The sequence below is a fragment of the Sceloporus occidentalis genome, unplaced genomic scaffold (genome assembly GCF_023333645.1).
Source record: "Sceloporus occidentalis isolate IW3139 unplaced genomic scaffold, rSceOcc1.0.p SCAF_23, whole genome shotgun sequence".
NCBI classification, from domain to species: Eukaryota; Metazoa; Chordata; class Lepidosauria; order Squamata; family Phrynosomatidae; genus Sceloporus; species Sceloporus occidentalis.
The window spans coordinates 4706192-4730700 of NW_028317003.1; the positions used below are offsets into that span (position 1 = coordinate 4706192).

A 24509-nucleotide genomic window follows, 5' to 3' on the forward strand; every position below is an offset into this window, starting at 1 on the left:
ACATACTGTGAAGCGGATGAGATCACACATCCGTATACGCACCATCACATACACATAAAATACATTTTAGATTATATATATATATATACGTATATAGCGTATTCGCCCGTATTTAGGGCGCACTTATTTCTTCACTACTATAACCACTGCTTACCTACTAGAAAGCGTAAACAAACGATGGCATGATTGAGAAAAAAAAACAAACTATGTAGGGGACAGAGAATAGGATGAAATGGGAAGAATAAGATTAAAAATGGGGATTTAAATACCCAGGAAGGAATAAACCAACACTTTGTAGTATTCTCTGGGGTTATAAAAATATTGCTAATGAATTTCCCAGACACAGAAGCAAAAATGTCTTCTGTTTATTACTGCACAGAACTCCAAACACCATTCATTAAAAAACTGGTTAACTTAATAGAACACCAACATATTGTACAGTACTAAGGAATATGATACCATTATTTAAATCAATAATTAATATTAATCTCATAATGGCCTGTACTGTAGACTGTAAATTTAATAAAACGTATAACATTTTGTCATTTAAGTATAAAAAAAAATACCTAGCAAAAATGTAAGACATGTCATATAAACATGGACTTTATGTCCATCAAAGTTTACAAGATTTATCCTGGTCTGTTTGTAACCTTTCAGATATTGTGCTCGTTAGATATAATTGCATTATTACCGTCTTTAAGCAGGTCAGTTTTTCTTGCAGAAGTTATTATGTCTTCTTCAATTACATTCTGAATTTTCTTTAGTAACGTTTCAGCTTGAGAAGGTAAGTCAGCGAATGTCTTTACATCAACAAGGTAGCGATCAGTAGGATAAGAGGCAATCTGACTCAGTTGGGTCTTGTTGGATTTTGCTATGCCCACAGCGAATACTCTTACATTATTGTTCCGAAGGAGATGAGCGGCCTCAGAAACACTGTCAGAAGATGAACTATGAGTCACCAAGATTGCAATCTGCTCAATTCCCTGGAGATTTCTACCAGCACCTTGCTCATCAAAAATGAATTCTCTTGTGAAATCTATGGCAGCACCGGTATTTACAGTGTCTTCATCAATAGGAGAAATGCCATTTGCAAACTGTAATGCTAACGTTTTATTTGTTCCTTCAGCGAAGGATGCTATTATGTTTGCTTTGCTGCTGTATGTTGCCATTCCGACATGGACACAGTAGCTGGTTATTTCTAAGCCAGATATGATTTCATTTAGGAATTTTTTCACATTCTCACTCTCTGCCGGTGTGTGACGAGATGTGTCGATCAGGAAGGCTATGTCTGCTGCCACACCTCGTTTGCAATCTGACAAGAAAAAAAGCACATATTTAATTATATATATCGAGAGAGAGAGAGAGAGAGAGAGAGAGAGAGAGATTTGGTTCTTTAGAAAAGATAGAAGAAGAAAAAACAATATTCAGTAGCAATTCTTTTTTAAATTTCCCATTGTGGGGAAAATGAGTTTATTCAAGATGCATCAAGAACAGCTAGTCACTTCAGTAGGTGGATCTGTGAAGAAGTCATTAATAATCCATCAGTCCATCAGTGCAAGATGGAGTTGGAATAGATGATGCCCATTATTAGAACCTCTAAACACAAACGAAAACCCCTTAATTGTGATGAAATGTTGACAGTCCCCTCTAACTTACGGTGCTTTTGTTTGACGTCTGTAGAATTTGTATCCATTTTGTTGGTAAGGTCAGGAAAATCAGTTGTGTTCCAAAGTGCAGGAAATGCTGTATGAAGTGTTGTGTCTTCTATACACAGGGAGACAATTTCATGATAAAGAATCGGCTAAATATAATACCTTGACAAACACCAGCTTTTATTAATAAAGTCAACCCAAAGAACGGATTAGTAATTTTACAGTTCAAGTCTAGCACAGCTATAAGTTTGGATACTTTGCACACAAAGCATGCCAGGGAAATATTGTAATAATCCTCAAAAAATCACTTCCTAATAAGTATATTAATGTAATGCTTTCTATAGCTTCTCCAGTGTTTCTTAAAGACTGCTGAATCAATTCATGAGGATATCTCAATACTAGCTATTGTAGCATCTCATGACGACACAAAAAACACAAAAAACATGAACTTTGTAATAATGAGAATTACAGATTTTATTTAAAAAAAAGTGGCAGATGAGTGAAGTGTATTTTAAACATAGAAACATAGAAAGTGACGGCAGATAAGAACCAGTAGGCCCATCCAGTCTGCCCAACCTCCGAGTACTTTCCTTTAGTACTTGCCCTTATCCTATATCTAGCTTGGCCTTATGCCTATCCCATGCTTGCTTAAATGACTTTACTGTATTAACATCTACCACTTCTGCTGGAGGGCTATTCCATGCGTCCACTACCCTTTCGGTAAAGTAATATTTTCTGATGTTACCATTAAACCTTATATTTTATCACATATAAGTTAGAACTACATCTTTGTTACCTGCTTGTATGGAATATGCCGGTTTTACTGCATCATGAATTTTGTTTGCCATTTCATCCGAAAATTCAATCATTTCCCGAACACTTTCCATCTGAAAAGCAAAACTACGATCTGAAGCAATGGTATGCAGCTGGCTTACAGGAGTCCCAGGTAGACCCACTGAAATGACACGGACACCACTGTCTCGTAAAGAAGCGGCTGGGACCTGTATGTCGTCCAGTGAAGATCCAGACAGAATCACAACAAGAACATGTGGGAATTTAGATTTGTCTCTGCCATTAAGTCCTTTAAAAAATGTCTCATGTACCTTTGCGATAGCGTTACCTGTCTGTGAAGATCCACCGTTAAAATTAAATTTTTTCTTAAGATAATTCAAAATCGGGTTTTTTGTCTTATATGTGTTTAGCAAAAATTCAACATGCATGTCATCACTGTACTGTGCCAAGCCAATACGAAATTTGTCCAACCCTACTGGCAACTGAGTAATTGTTTTGGTAAGGAAGGCTTTTGCCTGGTTGAAGGCTTTATTTCCCATGCTGCTGGAGCTGTCAACCAGAAATACAACATCTCCGTACTCGATGTCTGCTGTAGGGAAAGAAAGCAAAATAGAAACTCACTCAAAATACTAGATATCTATTATTCTTACATATATCTATACATTCTTAGGCAGTGTTAAAAAACACAATGTTCTACTCATATGAAGTGAGGTTCGACACTCCAACTTTAAATACAGGTAATAATAGTTAAACATTACTGAAAAATCTAGAAATAATTACATCCATGGCAAGTATGATATCCACATAACTCTGAAATCATAAATTCAGGTTTATTTAGAGACATTGAATCATTTCTCCCCATAACTAGAATGGAAACCCAGACAAGAAGTCATTCAAATGATGTGTTTGGTGGGATGATGGGATGGTTCTTAAAACAAAGAAGAAGAACAAATTACCAGTGTTGGTGATTCCTTTATCTTTGTTTTTGAAATTTCATATAACTCAGTAAGTCAATAAGGATTTAACAAGAAAAAATGTATGTATAACCCTAACTTGCCAGAGTATTTAGCCAAAAGTCATATCTTTTTTAAACCAATATAGAAAAAAATTTAAAGTCACATAAACTTTTGGGACCTCAGAGGTCTCGTGTTGGCCCAATGAAAGGTAGCGTCTAAAGAGGGAAGGAATTTTTTAACTAAGGTATGGGTATCGCTCTTTTTCTAAAAAGTACCAGCCAGGTTATTGGGTACATAGAATCATTGTTGAACCTAAGGTAGATTCTTACCAGACGCTAACATAAGATCTATTGTACTTATGGTAATTACATTACTAGAACCAACATATGGTATGTTTTTTAATATAATAGGATCTACAAAATCATCATTACTTAGTAACAATTATACTTCTCCAATTCAATCCAAATTTATGGAGATGCTCTTCACCACTAACTTCTTTTTCCTTCTACTCACCTTCTGAAAATTTGTGACAATTAGTTCTGATTACATTTTGATTTTTTTTACTCAGGTAAGGAAACGTGAAAAAAGTAAACCAAAGAATTATTATTTTATTGTAATCCGGTCGTTACAAAATTCAGATTACCTGTTGTCTGGGTCATGGATATTTGCAGGCAGTTAACCACAACAACCAGAACAAAGAACATCTTCATGTTTAGGCAGTTACCTTTTGGTGACAAAAAACACAATAATTAAAAAACTTTGTGGGCGATAACAAAAAGAACATAGGTCTAAGGGATGCTTTTAATGATGAGGAGGCTGGCGTTAACCAAGCAGTCCTTCCTTCACAATACTGTGCATGAATTCATAGTGTGTATGAATGACAACACCATTTGTACAAATAGCAGAAAATGTACCATATATATTAATTATTCCACTGTTAATTATTTAGAGTATATTTGTCTTTGTTAGTTTTGCACTATTATACTTCATAAGTCTTACAATGATGTTTATGTCATGTGAGATGACTATTTATTGTGGCTGAAAGATAGGTTTCCAAAAATTGTGGATATGTGAAAATTTATGCTCCTATGTAATTAGACATATTATTTAATATTTGAATATGCATTTCTGTATTTATTTATTCAGACAAAATACTAATTCATACTAATACTCACTAAACAGCTGGTATATTCATTCACTATGACAATTTTATTGGGAAAGCAACTTTACATTTTGTTACAGTCGAGGGCACTGAAGTTGAGCAACAATTCCCATGCTTTCATCAATAGCAAATTTAGTCTAATAGTTTTTTTTTTTTTTCTGCATCTCAATATTTTGGGGAAATTCTTTAAAATGTTCTGGAGTTCACGGAGTGACCTGATTTTAATTTTTGTACATTTTTTTAAAGGGGAAAAATCATGCAAAATAAAATTAGTTCAGAGCTGTTTACCAAAACCTATGGTCTCCATATAATTAAGGGTATAAAAAATAGGTCCCTGAGACTGATTGTACGCCGAAATATAAATGATAAGGCGTAAAGTATATATTTACCTTTCTTTCAGAGTACATTCAGTCTCAGGGCCACTCTGCAAAACTGATGCAAGCAGCAAATGTAATCAAATACTCACAACTTACATAGTATTTATATTTAGAAGTGTTACAGTCTATCTTTCTATTGTTACTCAGATGGGCTAAACTTTCCCCGTCACACAATATACAAGAAGAATGTATATGCATGTACATCAACATTCCAACATAGATTAACATACTAGAAAACCTACTACACAAAGTCTTGTGATAACATTCATACAATTTGCAAATAACCATCACACTTATCAGCTCTGGGGCAAAGTAAAAGAAGAGGCCACTGCTGAGTGCCAGAACTTTATGGGTTCATCACAGATATCTCACAGTATTCAAAGCACGCCATGTTTTTTTGGGTAGCAACATGAGGATACGGTGCATCATATACGTTTGTTATGAATATTAATATAAAGGCACATGCATTTAAGTAACTGCTGCTTTATACATAACATTTGGCAAAACATATGACGTACAAACACTTTCAGGACCTTGGAGAGCAACACAGTATTAGCTTCACTTAAAAGTTCAGTTGTATTCAGTCTGATCATCACCTAAATTACTGTATTTTAGGGATTAGTGCTCTAGACATGGTTTCCCAATCTTAAATTACAGTGAATTGTGGATTATGTTTACCTTTATGGGTAGGGTAAAATTATAAGCCTCCTGTTTGGATAATACAGGCTCCAGAGGCTTTATTTTTACCTCTATCTATCTATCTATCTATCTATCTATTTATTTTAGAATATTTAAATTTTTGTTTCAGGAAACTAGGTTTTCCAAACTGCAGCAAGGACATGCAAGCCAGCCTGCATGCCCTCGCTTGCAGCTCACAAGATTTAAAATTGGACACCACTTGCCAGTAACTCATATATAAAAGAAAATAATTAAGTAACTTTAATATGAAAAAAGGCACATTTGAGAGGGTTTAAAGCCTGCCTTACTTCTCCTTTTACCTCCAGGCTAAGGATAGGGTGCATTTATCAGACTCCTGTTTGTTTAGTACGGGCTCAAGAGGTTCCATTTTTACATTCTTTATTTATTTATTTTAGAATATTTAAATTTTGGTTTCAGGAAACTAGATTGTCCAAATTGCAGTCAAAGACATGCAAGCCAGCCTGCATGTCCTCACTTGCAGCTCAAAAGATTTAAAATTGCACATTACTTGGAAGTACCTCATATAAAAAATAAGTAACTTATGAAAAAAGACACATTTGAGAGGGTATAAAGCCTGCCTTAATTATCCTTTTACCTTCAGGCTAAGGGTAGGGTGCAATTATCAGACTCCTGTTTGGTTAATACAGGCTCTGGAGGCTCGGTTTTTACATTATTTATTTATCTATTTACATTAGAATATTTACATTTCTGTTTCAGGCTACTAGAATTTCCAAGTTGCAGTCAAGGACATGCAAGCCAACCTGCATGTCCTCGCTTGCAGCTCAATTTAACATTGCACACTACTTAAAAGTAACTGATTTATTAGTGAATATATAAGATGTTATGCCAGTGTCATTACGTGAGGACACATGGTTTCAACCTTTTCCCTGTCTAAGGTTTGCCAGAAAGTAGCTAAACATGAATAAAGATTTAGCTAGTGGCTAAAATCTCTCAACCCTGTTTTTTTCTTCTATCGAGCTGGAGTTTAAACATTAAGAAACCAAATTGCAATAAGTGGACCCAGTTTGAATTTGCTTTTTTTCCCTAAAGCTACAAATTGATATTATGCTTATACACATGCTGCTAATTTTATAGAGCAATTTTATAGAGACATTTGTCCTTTGTTTACAGTACATAACACCATTTTCTTCACTTAAAGCAGATTTGTGTACTTAGCCAACATTAGGATTCAATACATAGTACTTGATGCAATAGTAGTATAGCATCTGTTCCTGTAAATCCAAGTGAAAAGTGCCATACCGGGTCTATACATCTCAGGTTGGGTAAATTATTGCATAAAGTACTACCACAAACACATTTCACCTTGGCTCCCCAATAAGAGGGAACTGTGAAAATTGACCCACTTAAATTGATTTTTAAAGCAAAATAATTAAAAACAGTTCCCCTAGACCCTCTATTAACCGGGTAGCAAGTGATACACTCCTTACCCTACTTGTATACAGGGCTGCTCTAGCTCCTGTCCCTTGCCTTTATCCTGTATGTTTTTGGTTTGATGGTTAATTATGTTTATGTTGCAGTGGGATACAGTGTTAAACAAATCCTAAGGGAAAAATGTCTTGCGGCTCATCCCCCAACTCTCATGAACTCAAATCGCAAAACTAACTTGAGAGCATATCAAATGTTAATCAGTCTTTTGGTTTACTAACAACTTTGACCTCTACTGAATGAACTGCACTGCCCGGATCTATAGGGTTCATCTGTAATAAGCAGTAGAATATCATTTTCAAACTAAACCATGAAACTATTTATCAGCATCTATTATACATGTTCCCCATGTCAACAAAATGGAAGCCTTTATCTGCAGTGGAAGATATGCCTAGGAGAACGTTTATGTAGGAGAAGCTGCATATCTTTGTATGATTAATGTGTCTATCTCCTTGTGTTGTGAAGTTACCTGCACTATTGCACTATATTGCGCTGTTCTTTAAGGATCTTTACTAAAAAGCCAACAGAAGTTACATTGGGCACTACGATCACACACCAATCAAAGCAAATGTAATTTTACTTTTAATTCTACTTTTTCTAACATGAAAGGAGCTTCATTACTATATTGCTATAGCTTCCTAAGGTTCCTTTCAGTACCAACATATAATTTATTTTGTATCATTTTTTGTAGGTCTAACCCTTCTAGTGCCAGAAGTTTTATTTGTATTTTAATATCTGTTAACCATGACTGAAAAGTAGCTGCTACATCCCCATGGTTATCTCAGCGTCTTTTCTGCTTATGTATGCCATAAAAGAGAAAAAAAACATCAACAAACCCACATCCATCCTGGTGGGCCTCATCCATGTACTTCAACTAGTATCATTCTAGGAACAGGTATCAAAGAGTCCACCTTTAAAGTACCATTCTTGCTCTTCAGGACAGCCCTAACAGTCTACTATAAAATTGATATCAGATCTTAGGTCTCAAATGCCATTATTGGTGGGATTAGTCTTATCATCTTGGTGAAATATATTCAATGGAAAAAGGCTAATATTTGACTCACTGTCTTTCAAGACTATAGGGAAATTTGTGAAACGGTTTGCTTCTACGAAGATGACACGATAAAATCTAAACTTCAGATTGCAAAAGTTTTGATTTCTGGATGCGTTCTCTGGTGCTAGTCCTATGTCACCCCAGGCAAGAGTATTCTTTGTCAATTTTTAATAGGTATGTTCAATAAAGTCACAAAAGATTATCATTTTTTGTGTGTTATTAGCTTAAGCACATCGTGACTTGATCAGATCACATTTTATGAACAATTAAAGCAGAAAATCAATTCCAAAGGGTTAATTTACTTTTTCTTACCACTTTATATACTTCAGCAACCATCACTTCTGTTTTCCAATGACATGTTGTATTAGCTAATCTAAGTTTAATTTTAAAAAGCGAATTGATTACTAGACATTTTGCAATATATATATATTGTAAAGTTGCAATTGAGGTCACATGATATGAAAATCTAGCTCCTCTCGCAAAATGTCAAGTTGCATTCACTCAAGAACAGCTTGATGTGGTTTGGTACACATGCAAGCAGTACTGAACCTCTGTGGAGCTTCTCATTCAGACAATAAATATTTAGCAAATCTATTAAAGCCACTTGGGAAGAGGGGGATAAATGAATTACATAAAGATATGTGAATAATATAATGGAGCAGTTTAAAGCAGAATTTCCCTGGAAAAGCATTTCATGAGGACAAAACAGTTGTGAGCCAATAGCTAAGAGTGCCAGGAATTGTCACATTGGATTCACAAGAGTGATGAGGTGATAGACACATGGAAAAGTTTTGCAAAATAATATAATTGCCAAAATGTGTTATGTTTTAATTAAATTTCCACATTTATAATATTCCAGGTCATGCAATTTTTTGCCATAGCGAATGGGCAGCTATACCCCCTGCAAGAATTTGGTGCCTCATAGACAACTATTACAAAAGACTACACGCTGTCATTGATGCTAACGGGGGTAATACCAAATATTAAGTACTTATGGTATGCAGACTCTTAAACAGGGGTCATTTCTTTTTTTCCCATGTTGCCATGTTTTATGATTGTGCCATTATATTGTAACGTACAGTTGAATATGAATCCCATAAGAAATAAAAGAAATGTGTTTTGCCTGCTCACTCGTGTTTTCTTCAAAAATGGTATATATATCACCAATTCTCCAAGGGTATGCAAACTTTCGATCCCAAGTGTATTAGACTTGTGCATTAGGATTCGTAGGAATTGCAAATGTAAAAAAAATGGCGATTTTATTAATTTATATGAATCTTTGAAAACAAGGCCAGACCCCCCAAGAAATGGAAGCAAAAAAGCTATTACTTTTAGTCCGAAATTTGCAGGCTCTTTCACTCCCACACTTTCTGAAGTCTCACTACATTTGCTGCCTATCAATTCATCTTGCATGTCTTGCATCATCTTGTTCTTCTTCATAAGCCCCTGGCAAACTTCCACCAAATACCGTTGCTTCCTGTGATGTCCTCTCCCTTAATTGGAGGGGCAAGGTAGAGGAAGTCACCCTGCTATTTTGCCCTAAGATAACCCTGCGTAAACGTTCACCAAAAGGGCGGACCTTCCCGTGACATCCTCTCCTCCCATAATTTTTGCCCTAACATAACTTTGTGTGAACATGTGCCACAATGATGGAGCTTCTGGTGATGTCCTCTCCCCTTATTCTTAAGGTTGGCCATGTGTGGGTTTGTCTAATCTTACTCAATGAGCACTGTGTAAAAGGAGACCTACTATTAGGATTGTGCAGTATCATCAGAAATAAGCCATGCGGTAGCTAGAGGGAATAAACATACCGTATTTGCTCGATTATAAGATGACCCTGATTATAAGACGACCCCCCAAATCTGAATATTAATTTAGGAAAAAAAGAAAAAGCCTGAATATAAGACGACCCTATAGGAAAAAAGTTTAACCAGTAAATGTTAATTCATGTAAACTATTTTTTTTAATAAAAGCTATGATTGAGAAAAATATTTTGGCTTTATTTCCTTCTATTTTCCTGCCCCCCCCAGTTATGCACATCTGCCCCAGAAATGCCTTATACCCCCTATATGCCACTGTGCCCCATGATATGCCTTTTTTAACCCTATATGCCACTGTGCCCCATGATATGCCTTTTGACCCCCTATGTGCCACTCTGCCTCCAGAAATGCCTTATACCCCTATATGTCATGCTGGCATTAAGGGGGTTAAAAGGCATATTATGGGGCAGAGTGGCATATAGGGAGGTTTAAGGCATTTCAGGAGGCAGAGTGGCATTAAGGGGGTTAAAAGGCATTTCATAGAACACTCTGCCTCCAGAAATGCCTTATGCCCCCCATTTAACACTCCGGTGCCGCACCGGTACGAGGAACTCTGATCTCTGACAGCCGGGGAAGGTCTGCACGATGGACGCAGACAACCCCCGCTGCTAGCCGCACCTCCTTCCGGCTGCAGCGTAAGTTGTCTACGCAAATCGCGTAGACATCTACACACTGCCCCGGCTGCACACCGGGGACTCAGAAGCACCGGTAAGTGGGGCGGGGGGGGGGAGACAGGAGGATCCAGGTCCCCTGCAACTAGTCAGACTTATTTGAGGTCTGATTATAAGACGACCCCGATTATAAGACAAAGGGTATTTTTCAGAGCATTTGCTCTAGAAAAAACCTCTTCTTATAATCGGGCAAATACGGTATATCATTTCTTTTAAATTAATCTATTGTATATTTGAAAACATTGCATAAACATAGATTTATATACTTGAATATATATATATGTTTTTTTTAAATAAAAAGTAAATGACATCAGAGCTTTTTCGCTGGTAGTATGACAATTCTCCAGGACCACATTTTAACAAAAGCATGAGAGAGGTGACATGGCTTACCTAGACACTAGGAAAAGCTATTTTGTCAAGCCACAGCCTATTTTGTTTGTGATTTTCAATATGGAGAAAGAAGGTTGCTGGTAACTCTGGAAGCTCCTTTCATTTCTGTGGAACACCCAGCAGTGTATTTACCTTTGGCACTGCCCTAGGCCTGACCAAGGGCAGCTCCACCAGGTCACCTTCACTACAGGGCGCTGGGATATGGCATAATTTCCCTGTTCTCTGTGTACTAAAGGCAAATAAATATTTTATATTTGATGGTAGTACCTCTTTAATTGTTCCAGGGACAGTATTGTAAGTCATCAACTGCTTACAATAAACTGAAATGAGGACATTATTTACATCTACTGTATAGTATTACAGAGGGAAATGTGAACATGTCTGCAATTTCCAGGACCATTTTCCGTTGTTAAGAGTTTTAACCATGCAGACAGTTAGTACACACAGCTGTATTTACAACATGTCTTTAAAAGACAGGGGTTATAGCTCAAAATGATTTATATGTCTATTAACCATACCTGCCAAGCAGTCCCGGACTGGGACAAAAAATAGGCCCAGGCATTTAAGACTGAGCAGCCCATTTTTATTTATTTATTTATTATTAAAGCCCACCCTTCATGTACCATCTTTGCATTTCCCCAAATCACTTAAACATTCATGATAGAAACAAACACTTACTCACTCATTCACACAAATCATTAACACATATTCATTAATGCAGTCTCACAAATCATTCAAGCAATTCATCCACACATGAATTCATTCATTCTCATAAGCATTCACACAATTCATCCACACATTTATTCATTCATTCTTGTACGCATTCACACTACCCCCTCTCCCCATCTTATCTGCCCCTTCTAACTATGTTCCCCCTTATCACTATGTACCCCCTTCCCCATTTCTCAATATGTACCCCCTCTCACTATCTATCCCCTCTACCCCTTTCTATCTAACCCCTCTCCCCCTCTCACTGCACCCCCCTCCCTTACCCTACTTACCTTGTTGCCGGAGTAAGCAGCAACTGCGACCGGGTCCGCCACACTAGGGGGCCGGGCAGCCCCCACCAGGGCCGGCATTAGGGGTGCGCGCCCGCACAGGGCTTAAATTAAAACATCGGGGTTTTTTTGTTTTTGTTTTTAAATAAAGTAAACAAAAAAAAAACCCTGATGTTTTAATTTAAGCCCTGTTTGGCCGCGTACCCCTAAGGCCGGCCCCGGTGGGGGCTGCCCGGCCCCCTAGAGTGGCAGACACGGTCGCAGTTGCTGCGGGCTTAAGGGGCAGGTGTCCCTTATGCCCTGCGTTAATACGGCCGCATAGGCCCAGTCAGTCCGGTCCTGACTGAGCCTATTTTAAGGTAGGGGCCTGGAGCTGCAGCTCCATCGGCCCCTACGTCAATCCGGCCCTGGGCCGTCCGGCTCACCGGGAAAATGCCCGGTGTGCCCGATGGCCAGTCCGGGCCTGCTGCCAAGTATAGCAGGATAGTCCCGATGTTCAGGCACTGTCCCTTCGGATCCACCCACTTGTTCCTCTAGCCACTCCCACCCGCTTCTTCACACTTCCTACACGTGTCCCAATTTGGACAATTAAAAGGTTTCAGGTTATGTATTAGCTGATATATATATTGTGCAATAGACATGTGTAAAGGGGCCAAAAATGATTCAGACTAATTTTTTGGTTCATTTTGTGACCCATTCATTTTCGGGCAACAAATTTCATTCTCTGCGCATTTGGTTTCATGTATATTGCTTGAGGGCTTCCTGCCGTGTGCCATACCTGAGGGCTTCCTGCCATGTGCCCTGCTTGAGGGCTGCCCAGGTACCTGAGTCTGAGGTGCTTGTCCCCTATGCGAGTCCAAGGTGCCTATCCCCTATCCGACTCCGAGCTGCCTGTCCTCTATCCGAGTCCGAGGTGCCATCCAGCCACATCTCCCTGTCAAGAGACTTTCCAACCCATGTGTTACCTACAGCGTGTATCCTGTTTGTGCCTTGTTCTGCTGTGTACACTAGTCCTGTTTGTAATACTTGATCCTCCACACCATCCAATATAGACTGTTTCATAGATATCCAGTCTTGTTTGTGTTCTCTTAGCCTGTCTGTACCTTCCCGCCCGGTATCATGCATCATAAGGTACAGACAGAGCCCCAGATATCCCCTGGAACTGGGCTCCTACCTGAACTGCTTACCCGAGTCCTGACAGAATGAGAGTGTAAGAGAGTGGACCCAGGAACTTCGGACAAAAATTATTTTTGCTTTGTTTTCTTCTGGCCTCGGGGCTTCATACGAATCCCGAATTTACCAAAATTCTGTAAATTCTAATCTGAATGCACAAGTCTATTGTGCAAACTTCAACATAATGAAACTTAATGATAATGATGCATTTAAATCTATGACTAGACTACCATCTAATTCATTTCTCAAGGATACTACCAAGGTACTTTTTGAACATAGGTAGCTTATTTTAAGGCAAAGGTGGAGTGAGCTTAGAGAAGGGCAGTAATTACACAGTAACACAATACACCATAAAATGAGAATACATTACGCTATTATAATTAATTATTCCCATGACATAGCCTAGATAAAATGAGAGTGTTCATAAAAAAGTTACTTCAACGTTTGCCAGAAAAAAATGTGAAGACTTTATCTCTGGAAGGGAATTTCCAAAAAAGCTTGAGAACCACTTAATATAAAACAGTTTGCTATAGGAGGAAGTTAAAGCGATAATACTATCAGAAAATAATGATTTTGTTTGAGGTAGCCAAACTGTTACAAATCACACAAAAAAACTCACAAATGAAGGGAAACACTCACTTCTGTGACTTCAAACCTTTAAGCGCAATAAATCAAGTGCCAATGAAGAGCTACCAAGGGACAGGGCAGATCGTTTGCTGTAAGCAGTACCATAGAGTCTACGTCCTTTTTTCGCTATCTGGCCACACATACATCTGAAGATTCAGGCTTACCGGATGAGTAGTCTTCTGCTTCACTTCAACTCAACAGTGAACTATCCCGGTATAGATCTCACTACACAAAAGATGCCACTCAGAAACCCTCAACAGCAGCCATGCTTTGAGTGCCGACTGCAACCAAGATAGTCTAAAATACTGCAGCCACAATGATTACACGAATACTTGAAGAGACACAGTTGAGATGACTAGAATATACAAATATAAAATTCAGTTGGATTATATCTCTGTGTAAGAGGAATAAACAAAATAAGTGTTTAATGACTTATTAGAATGGCTCTACTACTGCTACTTTGAATACTAAAATGGTCCTAGGTTATGAACACCTTGCACATATCTAAAGCACTGGACTGGCCATCTGGCTCACCAGGCCCATCGTCGATCCACCCATTATACTGATATAGCCTGTCATATTCTGATATAGCCTGTCATATACAGCCATTCGCCATGCTGACCTCATTCGTGGCTGCTGGCTTTAAAGCCCCAGGATCACAGTTTCCAAGACTTATAGTCTAGATTATAGTGGGATCCATCAGAGTGAATGTATTTTTTAATAAGACTCATCATTTCTTAAATACATTATTCTGTTCTTAACATAATATCACCTCACTATGAGTCTTCATTGAGAAGAAACCTCTCTTGAAAAATTCAATTTTTTGTTCTCTTTCTTATTTAGTTAAACATACACTGATTTCAGTAGCTCACAAAATGACATTAAAAAGTATCTATAAATATCTAGTCATCCCTCTATCCACACCTCCTAAAACAAAAGTGTGTGTGCTCCTTTGGCCTTGAGAAGTATGTGATTGATATTAAACGGCATATAGTAAAATGGGATCTTCAGATGCTTTGGCCAGTTTATAGAATAAGGATCAAAATGCATAGGAAATAACCATGTACTATTCTGAAAACTGCCTTTGCAGGCTGAAGTTTATTAACACCGTTCGTAACAAAAAAACGCACCACCAACTGAAGCACGATACCTATCTCCACTTTGAGATTTCCTATTTTCGGTTAATGTCAGCACTATATAAATAATTTAAACTTTACACTTTTTGGCAAATATGCAGACGCCTGTTCCAGATTGCTGCAAACTCAAATGATCTGTAGTTGGCAAACTGAACAATGTAATTTCGGTCATTTCCTGTGTAAAGCAAAATAAATTATGGTTCTGTGAAAATTCACTTTTTCCAAAAATGATATTTTGTCCCACTAAAAAGAGAAGCAATCTGTATCTTTTTTTGTTATGATTGAGGTGAACATTATCCAATATCATTATTTACATTTTTATCTATTCTCAGTGGGAGAGAAGACTGCTAGACTATTACACATTAGCTAGAGTCCACTTGGCTTCAGTAAGCTGTGAAGTAGTCTGTTAAGCTTGAACAAGTGCTGGCTTTCATTTATTTCATTTGATATTTAAAAGAGCATTATTTTTGAGCATAATACATAAAACCAAAATGTCGGTAAACACTTATATTTTCATTACGTTGGCATTTTATAGTAGTGATATTGCCTGGTCAGATTCCCTTTTTTTTTCCTCATCTCATCCCACTTACGAATACATAATCACACACAAACACCTACACATCCTTGGCCACACACACAATTACACATCCATGCTCACGCTCAATTACAAATTCATGCTCACACACACAATTACACATCCATGCTCACACACACAATTACACATCTATGCTCACGCACAATTACACACCCATGCTCACATACATACATAAATACAAACATACATACATACATACCCCCCACCTGCCTGCCCCTCCATACCTGTCAATGCTTCAGCAGCTTGCTATCCAGCAGCCTTGGATTCACCACGTGGTCACGAGACATAACCTGACCCTGAGATGTTCCTGTCTCCCCATGCCAGCTCAAAATAGTTTAGAAAGGGCTCTTCAAACCTGGACCATACCAGTCCACATCCCTTTCTAAACTATTTTGAATCGGTATGAGGAGAAGGGAACAAGGGGTCGCAGGGGGTCGCAATTCACTATATCAACAAGTAGTCTGATTCTTAGATGTCCTTCATTGAGTCCCCTTTTAATTCAATAAAATCTCATTTTACAAGCAGATCTCAAGGGTGTGATGTCATCCCAAAGTCAGCTGTTCTAACCACCTTACATATTAACACTTGCCACGAAAGTCATCAGCATCCAGAGAGATTCTTTCCTGTTCAGCCGGAATTATTTTATTTAGTTAGTACTGAACCTACCAACAAATCCACTAGACTCCAGTTGTGTAAAATAATCTGTATACATGGAAATTTCACTACTTAAAAAAAAAAAAAAATTAAATTGTGTAGTATATGTAGCCTTGGACATACATGGACACCACATAAATGTTATTGCTTAAGTTACCCATAAGTGACTGATGTCTCTCTGCAAAGCTGGATTTGTGGAGTATAATTTGGTACTAACCAGATAAATTGCCTTACCAATTACAAATGGACCTTTCACCATCATTCACAGAATCAACATCCGTGTATTCAGGGGCCCCCCATCCTCAACAGCTAGTCTGTGCCGTCATTGCCCCTACACAACTGGTCTGTGCCTTCTTTGGCCCTTGCCTCCCCTTACACAAATAACACATACTTTTACTCACTAACACACACTCCATCACACCCCACTTACACATCCATGCTCACACACACACAATTGCACATCCATACTCATACACACACACAAGTACACACACATGCTCACACACACACACAGAACTACACATGCATGCTCACACACACAAGCGCACATTCATACAGATATATACATATATACCTAAATATACATATATGTATATATATATATATATATATATATATATACATATGCAAACAACTAATCCACTCCCTTGTAATCTCCCGTCTAGACTACTGCAACAACCTACTTACCGGCCTCCCTCTCTCCCGACTATCCCCCCTCCAGTCTGTCCTCAATGCCTCTGCCGGGCTAATCTATCTCACCCGACGCTCTGCCGAACCTCTCTGCGAGTCCCTCCGCTGGCTCCCCATCCATAGCAGAATTAAATTCAAAATACTCACTCTATCCTACAAAGCTCTCACTAACACCACTCCCCTCTACCTATCCTCCCTCATCAGCAAATATACTCCAGCCCGCCCTCTAAGATCCAACAATGACCTGACCTCCTCGCATCTTCACTTATCACCTCCTCCCATGTTTGCCTACAGGACTTCTCTCGCGCAGCACCAACCCTCTGGATCTCTCTTCCCCGTGCTGTCTGACTCTCACCAACTCTACCCTCCTTCAAACGCTCCCTAAAAAACCTTTATCCTCAGGGAACCCTACCACTGACATAAACATAAAAACTTCACTTACAACCCTTATCTCGACCTACATTAACATCATTCACTACCACGCAGTCCTCACCTCCTGTTTCTCAGCCCTTATCCGCCTAGATTGTAAGTTTCTGTTCTATTTATCCTGCAGACAATACCCACTTCATTAATACAGTAAAATGTTTAGATGGGTCAAAACATTCTCAGAGAATAAGTTGTTTTCTTATTGCACGTAACAGGTGTTTGGCCTTTCCTGCAGCCAAATGCTATGATCTGCTCATTGGATATACCAAATCATTCCCACAATAAGCTTTTTTTTGTTCTCATTAAATATTTGAAAGTATTTTGGAATTAATCCATGCTTGTGTCGTATTTCTCTGAACTCAAGCCATTACTGCAGAAATTACAGGAAATAAAGTGATATTTGTAGCAATACGTAATAAAGTTGGCTTTCAATCATTTTTTTCTATATTGTATCTGTCCATGAAATTAACCATTTTATCAATGTTACCGTATTTGCTCGGTTATAAGACGAGATCTGACTACAAGACTAAGAGTGGCAAATAGGTGGTCAAGAGGCATATCTGGGAGGCAGAGTGGCATATAGGGGGTATAAGGCATATCTGGGGGGCAGAGTGGCATATAAGGGGTATAAGGCATATCTGGAGGGCAGATGTGCATAACTGAGGGGCAGGTTGAGAAATAAAAGGAAATAAAAAACAAAAATGTATTTTTCTCAATCATAGTTTTTATTAAATATGAAAACAGTTTACATGTGAATTAATATTTACTAGTAAAACTTTTTTCTTATAGGTAGTCTTATATTCAGGCTTTTTCTTTTTTTCCCTCCTAAATTAATATTAACATTTTGGGGTGTCGTTTTATAATCGAGCAAATATGGTAATTTTATATTTTTCAGATCATGCTTATTTATGAGGGATTGGGTTTGATAGGGTTTGGTATCTTTCCCCCATAGGTCTCTACATATCCCCCTTGTGTTTCATATACAGGATATACGGGTTCAAAAGTACACCAGCATCAATACTACCAAAATATAACCGTTTTGATTCACTGATCAATCGAAATCTTACTTGGCAATGGTTTAAAAATGGATGGTTTGCAATTCAGCTCCCAGAATAATCCCCAAATAGCAATTATGAGATATGGCCACTAAATATGCATGTACATTTTAGTTAGAAATAATTTTAGCATTTTTATTCGTGTATTGCTTTGAATGATTTGTTTGCATCCTTATTACTTAACAGGTTTAAATGGTATTGATATATTTCTGTACAGTTCTTCTGCTCAGAACGTTTCTTTCTATCCAAGCATCTGGATTCTTACTGCATTTCCAGAGATCCCAGCACATACATATTTGTGATCCACATTGGAAGATTCCCTCAAGAGTACTAATGAGCAGTTTCTAAGTCTGATATGACATCTCAGTGAGGAACATTAGTCTTCCAGCTCCCTCAAGTGTACTTTTTGGATGTACCTTATGTATATTTTACTATTCACTATTTGGACAAATGTTTGGACATGTTGCACTTGCCATATAACTTCAACTTGCTTTGGTTTTACTGAGTCTACCATTTGATTCCATTCTTACTTTTCTACGAATATTGCTTGCACCATTATTGTAGATGATTGAACGATATGGTTGTGTAGAAAGCAGCACACTTAAATCCATTAATGTCCTTGTGGTCAACTTGGATTACTGGTTTAATATGAAGGTATCTATCTCAATGATGTGCTCTTCATTGTGGCTATGTATCCCCCTATGATGTTTGTTGCCTATATATGCAAATAGTGAATAATTTATGTTTTAATACATCAGCCTTAGATATTTAATCAACTACCTTCATTGTTATCTCTGGTTTTTGTTTTTCTTTTACAACCTTGGGAGGACCCAATAATATTATGAAGCTGACCTTATTGAAGAAGGTTAGAATTGTTCCAGCTCAGAGATAGTGAAAACCATTATACCGTATTTGCTCGATTATAAGACGACCCCCCAAAATCTAAATATTAATTTAGGAAAAAAACAAAAACCTGAATATAAGACTACCCTATAGGAAAAAAGTTTTACTAGTAAATATTAATTCATGTAAACAATTTTTTCATATTTAATAAAAGCTATGATTGAGAAAAATATATATTTTTTATTTCCTTTTATTTGCCAACCTGCCCCCCAGTTATGCACATCTGCCCCCAGGGTTGCCACTCTGCCCCCAGAAATGCCTTATACCCCTATTTGCCACTCTGCCCCATGATGTGCCTTTTAACCCTCTATATGCCATTCTGCCTCCAGAGATGTCTTATACCCTCCTATTTGCCACTCTGTCCCATGATATGCCTTTTAACCCCCTATATGCCATCAAATATGGACTTGAACTGCCCAGTGATGACTATACTACGTGGCCACGTGTAAGTGGTGTTGAAGGGGCACATAGCACCTTCCACTCACATTTTCCCAAGATGCTAAGCCAAATTAAGCACCATGTGATAACCTTAGCCATTGAGCTGCTGATGACATAGTAAGAGGAAGATGGAGTGTCCTAAAAGGTAATTTTAGGGATTTTAGGAGTAAGATTAAAAAAAGGACCTCCAAGGTAGGATTCTCAGAGATACTACCTGTGTCATGCGCTACACCAGAAAGGCAGCGGGAGATTAGGCAGCTAAATGCATGGCTGATGTCTTGGTGTAAGAAGGAGGGCTATGGGTTTTTAGAGCACTGGGCTGATTTGCTTTGGGGTACGATCTCTATAGTCGTGATGGATTGCACCTAAATGAAAGAGGGTCCAATGTGCTTGGGGAGAGAATGGCTAGACGGTTGGAGATTTTAAAATAGGAATGGGGAGGAGGGAATAAATACCGGGCTAGACAGTATAGAAAGGGAAGGCGATTTACTTAGTAACCAGGATGTGTGGATCTGGGGGCTTGGTCTATACAGATAATAGGGAGAAGTGGCTGAGACATGGTATAATGATAAAAAGTGACTGGGACATATCAATACCTGGGTACTCTTTATATAGAAAAGACAGAAAGGGCAAGAAAGGGGGAGGGGTGGATATATATATATATATATATATGTGAAAAATAACATAAAATCTAACTTAACACAAGTTGGTGAGGAGAACATAGAGTCGGTTTGGGTTACAGAACAATTTGGCAAAAGTAAAGTAATTTTAATCTTCCTGATGTGAACTGGAATACCAAAGTAGCTGGTTGTGCCTGGAGTGCACATATTTTGAACTCCCTACTGGGATTATCTTTAAAACAAGTAGTTGAGGAACCAACTCGTAAGGAGGCCATATTGGATTTAGTGTTCACAAATGGAGATTTGTTAATGGATATTTCTGTAGGTGAAAGTTTGGGATCTAGTGATCATCAGTCTGTGTGGTTTAACCCCATAAGGACCGGTGTCCTCGTACTGCGACCACAGTTTTATTTAACTATTTTAATTCCCTGCTCGTGATTTGCTTTAAAGTGATCACGTGCACGTTCATAGCGAGGCTGGATCGCGCATCATCGATGACGTACCGGGTAGTCCCGGTCTGGCGGTGACATATGACCAGGAAGTACCAGGTACGTCCCGGTCCTCAAGGGGTTAATATACAAACAGACAGAGTCGCACCACACAAAAATAAAAGTTTTAGATTTTAGAAAAGCTGATTGCATGTGTAATTTTGTGAACATGTTTCTTTGGGTTTGTCAATGTGTGTGTGTGTGTCTGGTTGTGTTAGTTTGAGTATCTGGATATGTTTGTGTGGGTGTCTGTGTATGTTAGTGATAAAGGGATAAAGGGATAAAGGGAAGAGGTATACAGTGAGAAAAGGGAAATATAGTAAGCACATGGAGAGATAAAGAGAACAATATAGGGGAGAGATAATGTGGAGAAGGAAAGGAGATAGAGAGAGAGGGGTTAATGAGAAAAAAGAGAGACAGGAAGAAAAGGAGAGAATGAGAATTAATAATAGAGAAAAGTTGCAGAGAAAATAGGGGAGAGATAATGAATAGGAGGAGAGATGTGGCCAAAAGAGGAGAAATAAAGTAAGAGATAGAGGAGAGGGAGAGGGGAGAGATACTGTAAAAAAGGGAGAAATGAGGTAATGAGAGATAGGGAGAAGGGGGTTAATAATAAAAAGGGAGAGATAAATAGAGTTGGGAGGAGAGATAACACGAGATGAGATAAAGAAAAAAAAAAGAGTTAATGGGAAATAGGGGATCAAAGAAAAGGGGGGAGAGATAAAAAAAGGGGTACTGGCCATGTCCAGTGTGTGCAATCTGGGTGCCATCTCTGTCCTTTGGACTGTGCAACCTGTGATCTATGCCTACCCAAGGGTGGTATACAAGGGGCAGAGCCAAAGGGGCAGCAAAATGAGTTTTTGCTTATGTGACAAAAATCCTTGCCTCAGCTCTGTGGCCAAACGTGGCTCCCGTGTCTGGAATAAAAAGTAAGGTGACCAAGAGACTCAGGGAAGCAGCTTGTCACCTGCTCATCTCAGTAATGATAATATAATTATATTCATTTTTCTTATTCAAGTACTTGTGGTAGATTTATCTGTGGCATTGAATCCAGCCCATTGTCAGCTTATCTGCAGCTCATCAGGAAATTAGAGGTTAACGAATCCCTAAATGTGCAAGATGACACAACTCAAGTGTGAGTACAACTGTCAGGAATGAAGGGTATTAGCCAGTTTACCCTTAAAATTTTACTTATGTTGTGTTTTATCTTCAACCCCTTAAGTACCAGGCCACAAAGTGAACATTGACACCTGGCACCAATAGTGCTAATCCAGGACCTCTGCATATTTACTTTATGTTTGTCATATAATAGCTGATAATTATTTGGAGTCTGAGAAACAGACATTTTTTCCAAATGGTATACAAATTGTTTGGATAATATCCAGGGAAAAGGATAAAATAGAAAGGAACAAATTCTTCGCCACATAAAAAAACCTATTGCGTTACATTTAAAGAAAGAGATCTGCCAATCCATTACAGAATGGTCCTTAATGACCTGTAAGAAAGCCATAGAAATTTGCTTTCAATACCAAGCACAACACTGACACGTAGAGCTTTAACCCTTCTGCCTGAAACCATGCTGTTCATTCGGAATGTGGCTCTAAGGAAGGCTAGGGTAATAAAACACACCAAAATCTGAAATCAAAATATGACTAAAGAAGCCAACCCGACAGTGTAGATAAAATATAACCTTTATTATGTATACAATAAAAATCTTTGATATCAAAGTGAAATAAAAAAATCCCTACTGTACATATAGAGGACTCATCATATAGCTGGAGGCAGAAACAAGCCACACTAACGTAAAATACAATTAAGTCATTCATAAACTGTTTCCTAGATTCCCAGTTGCCAGATGATTGGAGTTAAAGTATAACTCCAGCTAAGTCTGCCATTTAATTAAATTGCTAGTGCTATCTCTGGTAAAACAAATACTCTCAACAAGTTATGTGCGTCAGCTCGACACTGTCAGGGGAGACGGGAAACATAATGGTTTGGGGGCGCAATGCCTGGATACATTGTTAATCTATTTAATGTACTGCACTGTTTCATTAATTCACATATAGAGTAACAGGAAGTAACACCCTCAAATCTCATTGGTCCTCAACAGAAGCTCCCTGCTTTTTATCAGGCTACATTTAACATCTACTACAAGTTGCGCAATTTGCAAAAAGGATCCATGTTATTTTATATGCCTCCCGCCACACTCCCACTCACTGTCTTATGCTCTCACTCATTGTCTCACTTTTTCACCCACTCTCCCTCTCTCACCCTCTCACTTTGACACTATCCTCTCAGACTCTCTCACTCTTACTCATGCTCTCTCACAATCTCACTTACTCAGCAGAGTCTCCATGCACACCTTCTCCAACCTTTTGCAGAAGTACTCTAAGAAGCCAGAAAAATGGAGACAGATTCACAGTAAGAGAGGTTTATAAATGCCAATCTTTCTCCACAAATCTGTCTGCAATATTCTGGCTTCTTGGAGTACTTCCACAAAAGGCCAGAGCCATGGCGCACACATTTTGGCAAGCCTCACATCCATGTTAAGGAACCACAAGTACAAAGGTTTCCTAAATGACATTTTCGGCTTCAAATGAATATACACATTTAATTTTGATGTCCATTAACTAACTTATTGTTTTGCAAGGATACCTTCATCTGACTAAAGCCTGAGTCTTTACATCAGGAAAAATAGACAGACAAAATGGGCCAAATGGTTTTTACCTGCTGTGACATTTTATGCTTCTATTATTTCCAAAGACATCTAAAGGTAATAGAATGGATTGCATGCGGAGGCAATTTACATACAGGCTAATACAGTAATCCACTAGCTATGGAGTTGCATTTAGAATATAAAAAATAAGATTATATTTAAATGTACCTAGAAAAATAGGTTTATGTGATCTAGAAAGCAGAATTTATATTCCAGAATGTAGACATGACTACTGCCAGCAATTGAATACCACAGTCAGAAATTATTGTCTGTTATTCAAATTCCAATTTGAAATAAGAGAATTGAGTAATTGGTGCTATAAATTACACTCATTCTAAGCAACCCTTTAATCATTTAAAAATGTCTATTTGAAATGTAATAAAAAAGAATTTGCCTAACACAATATTTTATTCTTCGCAGCAGATGGTCACCAGTACATTAAATTGCTGCAGGTTGATTCCCAATTTTATTATATGTTGTATTCTGGATGCTTGCAAACTATTATTAGTATTTCTGTTCCTCAAATCCATACTTCAAATAGATAGCTAATTAATGTAATTTGTTCTATGTAGATAGAATAAGCTTATTTCTTAAAGTATATATTTTATTTTTAAATAACTGCAAGTACATGTTTGTTTAGTTACAACCTTACTCCACAAAGTATGTGAAACAAAACCATGAAAGAAGTGTTATTGCAATGTCACCGAAAGTATGTTTTCATTATTGGCATGGTTGTCAGCTAGAAAAGCACCTCCTCACAAGGAATACAAACACAGAACAATGATTGATTCTTAATTTGTAATATTTTATTCATTAAGCCAATTGATTTACAGTGCCTTCCTCCCTTACAATGTTGGTAAATGGGTCAATTAGAGCAAATGGATGAAGCCTGCTGAACATGGGTGGAATGTAGTCACATATGTGGGTTTATGGCTACTGTAAAGTCACAACCACTTGACCTAATGGTGTCA

At 38.0% G+C, this 24509-nt stretch overlaps 2 protein-coding genes across 2 annotated transcripts in view; both read right to left on the reverse strand.

Annotated features, from left to right (window-relative positions):
• LOC149300717 (collagen alpha-6(VI) chain-like) overlaps window positions 1-1693 on the reverse strand; it is an 83857-nt gene extending 82164 nt beyond the window's left edge. The window contains exons 1-2 of the mRNA XM_089484768.1: window positions 1657-1693; window positions 692-1312 (exon numbers count right to left, since the gene is read on the reverse strand). Coding sequence (XP_089340894.1) covers window positions 692-1312; window positions 1657-1693 — 658 coding nt within the window. The remainder of the gene's footprint in view (window positions 1-691; window positions 1313-1656) is intronic.
• Window positions 1694-2416: 723 nt separating this feature from the next.
• LOC149300719 (collagen alpha-6(VI) chain-like) overlaps window positions 2417-24509 on the reverse strand; it is a 33421-nt gene continuing 11328 nt past the window's right edge. Inside the window, exon 2 of the mRNA XM_089484769.1 lies at window positions 2417-3033. Coding sequence (XP_089340895.1) covers window positions 2417-3033 — 617 coding nt within the window. The remainder of the gene's footprint in view (window positions 3034-24509) is intronic.